General features: G+C 50.1%; 2 protein-coding genes across 2 annotated transcripts in view; one reads left to right on the forward strand and one right to left on the reverse strand.

Annotated features, from left to right (window-relative positions):
* The window catches only part of LOC123514853, a 44564-nt gene extending 38554 nt beyond the window's left edge, over positions 1 to 6010 (reverse strand). Inside the window, exon 1 of the mRNA XM_045273101.1 lies at positions 4991 to 6010. Coding sequence (XP_045129036.1) covers positions 4991 to 5071 — 81 coding nt within the window. The 5' untranslated portion in view covers positions 5072 to 6010. The remainder of the gene's footprint in view (positions 1 to 4990) is intronic.
* The window catches only part of LOC123514851 (formin-2-like), a 23656-nt gene continuing 19873 nt past the window's right edge, over positions 3718 to 7500 (forward strand). Inside the window, exon 1 of the mRNA XM_045273098.1 lies at positions 3718 to 4161. Within this exon, the coding sequence (XP_045129033.1) occupies positions 4026 to 4161 (136 nt within the window). The 5' untranslated portion in view covers positions 3718 to 4025. The remainder of the gene's footprint in view (positions 4162 to 7500) is intronic.

Consider the following 7500-nt stretch of genomic DNA (forward strand, 5'->3'; position numbering starts at 1 on the left):
CCCCTCACTGTGTCCCTCTCACTGTGTCCCCTTCACTGTGTCCCCTCACTCATGTTTCTTATCAGGTATGCCCTTTCTCTGTGTCCCCTATACACACACACACACACACACACACACACACACACACACACACACACACACACACACACACACAAGCACAGCTGAAAACACGCGCCCTAACTCCCACATCGCAAAGGTCCTACTAGCCTCTCCTATTCTCCCCTACCCCCACCAGCTCTTCCCTTCCTCACTGCAACCCTCCCCCTTCCCTCTCTCCCACTTACCCACCCAGCCACCCACACCTCTATCTCCAACCCATCCGAACCTGTTTAATTTATATAGTTTGTCGTTTCCAATTGCAGCGGCGTTCATTTGGAGTGATGGAGAGTGAATAATTTATGTAGTGGTGGCTATGGTGGTGGTGGTGGTGGTGGTGGTAGTAGAGATGATACTGTCAATAGTGGTACTGGTAGTGGTAGTGGTGGTGGTGATGGTGGTGGTAGTGGTGGTGGTGGTGGTGGTGGCAATCTCTCGCAGCGTAGGAAAGCAATACAGTTTTAATAATGAATAGCATTCGGGATAAACACAACAGTGAAGAGAGACGGTAGTGTCCTGAGGGGGAGGTAAATAATGCAGAGATATGAGGGGAACGAGAGAGAGAGAGAGAGAGAGAGAGAGAGAGAGAGAGAGAGAGAGAGAGAGAGAGAGAGAGAGAGAACGCATATTCGAAACTCACGCTAATTAATAAAAGAATAGACACACTTACATACACACACACAGACAAAAAAAAAAGATAGAAAGGACGTATGAAAGAAAGGCAAATATAAGAGAAAGACTGCAGTTTGGCCTCTAGTAGGTAACATCAGGGCAATATTCTGTGTGTGTGTGTGTGTGTGTGTGTGTGTGTGTGTGTGTGTGTGTGTGTGTGTGTGTGTGTGTGTGTGCTCTGGTTGGCTCCGTGTTACCTGACTATTTAATCCCGCCGTGAGCCGCTGATTAGAGAGTGTCATTGGCGGTACAGGTGAGGGACACTGATAGGCGAGGCTCCTTATCGACTCGCACACAGGCAGGCTCGCTGCAGCTGTAGTTCCTGTGATTAGTGGAGGCCTAAGGAATAGTTTATGGGAGGCGTTTACATAACAATTCTTCATGTTAAAGGTACGATAAAACATAACGCGTGTTTGCCATGAGAAAATGAGTAACTGTTTCCTTATGACAGCGAGCGAATTAATGACAAGAAAAAGAGCTTCCCTTTACCGCCAGAAAAGGGAAAAATCGCTCCCTCGTGACCATAAACGTGTCTCGTCGTGAAGCAGGAGACAAAGGCGATGCGAGGAGGACGATGCGTTTTGTATATACGTGGCCATGTGAACCGCTAGCTGGCTGAAATAGGTTGGCTTGCACTGCGCTTGCTGGCTGACTGGGTGGCTGGCTGGGTGGCTGCACGATTGTCCTGTCTCCGCCGCGAGTGAGTCTGCAGGTTCGGTCGCTATTGTACAGAAGGTCCTTTGAAGTTAATGAACGGGGGTCCCAATCGTGGCGTGCGATGCTTGCCCTGCTCCCTGCCGCACCGCTCCCGAGGACTGGGGGCCGTTGCTGCAGTTGGACGGCCAAGCAAAACAATACGAATATTACTTTGCCGACGCGCTCCACACACGACTAATATTACTGCGCCCAGGGTGGAGGCATCGCTGATATTACTACGCGGAGCTTGGAACTAAGAGCCACACGGGATACAGCAGCAGGAACCAACTCGACGAGCGGGAGCGAGGGATTAACTCGAGTGAGAGCACATGAAAACAGTAGCGGCGGAAGAGAGAGAGAGAGAGAGAGAGAGAGAGAGAGAGAGAGAGAGAGAGAGAGAGAGAGAGAGAGAGAGAAGTGGGGGATGGGGAGACAGGAGGCACCATCAAGTAACAGTGATGAAACACGAGTACCAAGCGGGAGCAACACTTCATAAAGCCATGTCGAGGAGACGAGGGGGACGGAAAGGGATGCGCGCCACTCAGCCTACGTACGGCTCCATGATGCTCCAGGTCCGCCTTCCCAGTTTTCGGCCTTACCTTGACAAGCGTGCATTGCCTCGACATTAGAAACAGAAGCAAGAGATACACCAACATTTTTTTCGAGTTCAATTTATATGTCTGGCAGAAATAATTGAAAAGCAGACGCGGCAGTAATGAAAGAAAGGGAAAACGAGGAAGATGAATACACAAATGCTTGATTTTCGCAACAGCAACAGCAACATCAACAGCAGCAGCAGCAGCATTAGGAACCACAGGAGGACGGGTTGAAACAGGAGGAGGAGGAGGAGGAGGAGGAGGCAGGCAGGTGGGTGGGTGGGTAAGTGGGTGGATTGGAGGGAGAGAGGGATGTGAGCAGTACTGGGAGCTGGTTCGAGAAGTCCTACTAAAAGCGCATGATGTGGGTGTGTTTATCTTACCCGTATGTTGCGAACTGTGAATTCCCTGCCGACTGCTGTGTGTGTGTGTGTGTGTGTGTGTGTGTGTGTGTGTGTGTGTGTGTGTGTGTGTGTGTGTGTGTGCAGCCCGATAAGAGATTCCCACGGCTTGTTATTCAGTAGTAATAGCTGCCAACTTAAAGGATACAGATGGGAGATGAGTGTTGCCGAGTACGCATGAGAGAGAGAGAGAGAGAGAGAGAGAGAGAGAGAGAGAGAGAGAGAGAGAGAGAGAGAGAGAGAGAGTCTGCTAAAATCACAATATAACAATACCATAATCTCAGTGGAACAATAACACACACACACACACACACACACACACACACACACACACACACACACACACACACACACACACACACACACACACACACACACACACACACTCAATCACAAACAATACCAATATCAAAGTCACTAACTCTACTTACTCGCATCAGGCCCTGGAGAAAAAAAAAAGCGAGAGATAGATAGATAGATAGAGAGAGAGAGAGAGAGAGAGAGAGAGAGAGAGAGAGAGAGAGAGAGAGAGAGAGAGAGAGAGAGAGAAATAGAAATATAATACGATAGAAAAAAAAAAAAACATGGTCGTATAGCCACATTGTTGACGACGCAGACCCAAGAATAGTTGTGACATTTCTTCGACCACAGCCCCTTCAGGGAACACGTATATTTCCAGCGGGCCGAGGCTAGAGAGAGAGAGAGAGAGAGAGAGAGAGAGAGAGAGAGAGAGAGAGAGAGAGAGAGAGAGAGAGAGAGAGAGAGAGAGAGAGAATGGAGGAGAAGTAAATGTAGTAGTAGTAGTAGCAGCAGGAGGAGAAGGAGGAGGATGGAGGAGAAAGAAAAGAAGGTGGTGGTGGTGGTGGTGGTGGTGGTGGTTTCTTGTCTAATATTCTTAAATGATGCCAATAAAACTCTCCATATAGTGTGCCAGTTGCATGGAAGGCAGCGTGTAGGGATCGATAGATGTGCGGGGGCCTTCCACTGTGCTGTTCTATCTCTTTTCCCAATAGTTACGGCACTGTTCTGTAATGAAGCACCATATGAGGGATCCGTTTGTTTTCCTTCTGCATTACTTCGTAGATTATATGCATACTAGAAGCGGATGAGTGAAGCGTTTCGCTACAATTGGGACTGCGCTCACTGCTTCCTAAGGTTGCGCTGCATGACGGAAATTCCTCAGCTTGGTGGTGTGTGCGGGGCGTGTGTGGCGGCGGCGACCATATAGCGCCCCGATATATGCAGCTCACCCACCACCAACGCCGCCACCGCCACCACCTCCGCCGCCACCACCGTCACTGCTCATCGACAGGCGTGACATGCTGAGCGTTATGGGCTTTATCTGGCGGGCGATGCTTTATACTAATTGGATGCGCGAATGATATATGAACTAATGGGATTGTTATCACATTTGAATATTTTCCTATCCCTATATCGGGGCACTCAATCAGACCAAATGGACGAACCGATCCATAAAAAAGAGAAAAAAATATACAGTGCCAATTGAAATAACTATACAGAAAACAGACTCTCATAAAAATTTATCTATTCGCAGGCACACCAGATGACCGTGGGTGTGAGAAACGGCCGGAAGGGTGACGCTGTCTGTCGCGTCCGTGATCCGCTCCGGCGTCACGTTTCTCTCGCCGCGACAGGAAGAGCCGTGTGGACTCACCGTGCTGGCTGCGGCAAGACAAATGGTAAGTGCAATTTAATGTTGACAAATGTAAAGCAGCAAACAGAACTAGGCCTGAGCGATGCTGTTGTGCACACACTTAGGCGACGCGGCCGTGAGTGTAGCGAGCGAGGGCGACGCGGCACCGTGGCAACACCACACTTAATGCGGCCCTTGACACCAATGTATGAATGTGCACAATGAGCCGAATGAAGTAATTGCTCTCATTCCAGAGGGTTGGCAGAGGACAGAGTGAGACATCAGTCTTAATCTTTACATCTTCCCTTAATATAACCATATCCTGCACGTCACTCCGCTTAATAACATCCGTTGTAAGAACAAGAAAGATTCGCGTCCCCCTTGAACGACGCGCAGAGGACTAATGAATGAGGGCAATCCTTGCCGACGGGATGTTTCCACACCAAAGAAGATTAATGAAAGTGAGTGAGAGCTTGTAGTGGAAGCAGGAGTTTATGAGCTGATAACGGAGATAAGCTGACGAGGAACTGAGGAAGCTCTAGAAATTACTATCCATTTTTTTCTTTCGTGGAAAAAAGGTGATTATAGTGTTGATGTAAGTGGTCTGTATTTTTAGAGTGGAAATTTTGCAGTTCACCATTCAGTCTGACGCTGTGGATGGCTTTATTGTTGTGATTAATTATGCTGTGGGAAGGAGTAGGTGTGGATGGATGGTGAGGGGGAGAGATGCCTGCTTGGCGTGGCACACAGGAATGTTGTCGTCATCTGTTCTTGCGTCAGGGGGTGATTACCGGAAGTGGCGTGTAATGTGGAGGACAGGTCGCGTGTCAGAGGAATATAACCCAGGCATGAAAAGCACAGTTACAAGAACTTACCTTCTCTGGTAGCGCCTCGTGATCTCTGAGCTCTGTGTAGCGTCGCTGGACCCGCAGTTCTCTGAAGATCTGATACACCATGTTGGGCTGCAGTAAACCTCTGCTGCTGAACTTCACACTTGAGCCACAAGCAACGCTTCTTGTGGTTTCCTTCGTAGTGTTCTGCCACTCAGTGGGAAGGAGAAAGGCGCCGGTCGACTTGCAGGGTAGCCAGTTTTTATGAACTCCTTCCAGCTGTAGACACACTCGCGCGTACTACAACCCCAGTCATGAATGAACCCACACGGCACTCATGAATGAACGTACTGTGGCTCTTATCTCTGGTAGGCCAGACACTTGTTGTCATTAGCAACAGTCACTGAACTGGACCACAGTAATTTGTGTTCACGCCTCAATGGTTGGCCGAGGGACGCCTGTGTAGTGGCGTGGTCGGACTGAGCGGAGAATGTTAGGCGGCGTGAGCGCGAGAGGGATAGCGGCCTTCCCGGCACTCCGGCGGCCACGCGTCTGAGCCACATGTGAGCCGCGGCCGCCACCACCAACCAGCTGCTCCGGCGGCGCGAGGACGGTGCTCGCGGCGGGCGGTAGCAGCGCCCTTCTTATCTTGAGACAGTCAGTGCACCAGACGTCCCCGCTGCACGTGAATAGTTGTGGAGCACGGAGGAGGGGGGCTGGAGAGAAGGGGATGCAGAGGGGGATACTCACCATACGTGCACGTCGCGCGTGGGAGTTGAAATGACGTAGGTGAAAGGAGTCTTTCAGTTAATGATACAAAAATGACAGTACTCTTTGGAAAACCTCTTTTATCAGAAAATGACGCAGTCGGTCTCACCAATTGTTCCTTCACTTTTGAATATAATTGAATAAAACCCGATTATGATCTAATTGAGCAAACCGCGCTCGCGCTTCAGTGCTTGCACGTGTGTGTGTGTGTGTGTGTGTGTGTGTGTGTGTGTGTGTGTGTGTGTGTGTGTGTGTGTGTGTGTGTGTGTGTGTGTGTGTGTGTGTGTGTGTGTGTGTGTGTGTGTGTGTGTGTGTGTGTGTGTGTGTGTGTGTGTGTGTGTGTGTGTATGTGTGTGTGATAGGAGTGACCTCACTGCTGTGAACCTTCCCAAGACGCCCTGGACTTGCCTCAGAAGGTTATGGCAGCGACCAGTTTCAGACGCTGATGACAACATAATTCTGAAGGCAGTGAGCACCGGTCTTGGCCATGCTTGGTATGCGGGGACACGCCTCACCACCACCACCACCACCCCACCACCACCACCACCACCACCACTACCACCACCAGCACCACCAGCACAGCCTCCACGTTATCCTGGGCACCCCTGCGCGGGGCTGTGTTTGTCCTCACGCTGCAGGCCACGCCACAGGAATTTAACGCAAGAACAAGGATACGTGCCGGGATTGGAGGAAGTGAGGAGGGAGAGGAGAGGAGGACAGCGGGGCGAATAGAGGGATGGGGTGGTGAGGAGACTGGGTGGTGAGAAGAGATTCAGAATGATGCACTGAGGATCATGAAGGCGATGCGCACTGAACCCAGGTGGACACCGTGGGTGCCCCGCCTCCGTGCTTGAGGGCGAACAGCTGACTGGCTGCCTGCTGCTCGGAATGTTTCACCAGCACCACGATATTACTATCAGACTTATATTCCTCAAAGCCTTGGATCAGAAGCTGCTGCTCCAGTGAGTGGAGGTAGTGGCTCTGGAAAATATATAAAATTATTATTATTATTTTCTTGGCAGCCAAGACTCACTAGAGAGTTCTATAGCGTGTCCTGCTCTGACCAGTACACGTCGTCACCATGACCTTTGTAAATAGTGGTGATGGTCTTGCGGTGGAGCAGCATCGAGATAGGATGAAACTCAATGCAGCTGAGGAGGCAAGCTGGCTTCAGTGCAGGAAGTTGTCCTTGCACACCAAATAAGTGGATTCACCGCTGACTTCACAGCCGGACCTCGGTCTGTTCTGCGTGACCGGGCAGACGGTGGAGCAATAGAGAATGTCTGAATAATGCCTCACTCTTAAACTTAAGCACGACCTTTGTCACCACTGGCCATGTGAGACCATCCGTGATGCATTTTGACTTCCTGCGTGTCGCACAGGCACATGAGGGTCGTGGACAGCGTGAAGTGCCGTCGTGTTCGTTCTTGTGAGGAAAGTAAAATTACTAAGATTTCAGTAACGCGGGCATGTCAGGAAATAGAATGGGTCTTGAAGCAGCCAAGGCGGCTACCCGCAGGATGAGCGTCCAGGTGGTGGCCATGAAGGCCCTGAACTGCCGGCACCACCTGAGGCACAGAGGGGCAGCAGCACCACCACCACTAGTCCCAAGCCCCGGCGGTGTTCTGTGTTCCCGGCAGATATGATTGATATGTAAAAAAATTAAAGAGTATGAGATGTTTTGTTTGTTGATAAAAGGGCGTAGAAAAAGTCAAAGTTTTATGGAGTGATGGATACACTGGAATTCCTCGGGACATTGTCATTTAAGAATTTCGTAAAAACTATTG

This window comes from Portunus trituberculatus, chromosome 38 (assembly GCF_017591435.1).
Source record: "Portunus trituberculatus isolate SZX2019 chromosome 38, ASM1759143v1, whole genome shotgun sequence".
Lineage (NCBI taxonomy): Eukaryota > Metazoa > Arthropoda > Malacostraca > Decapoda > Portunidae > Portunus > Portunus trituberculatus.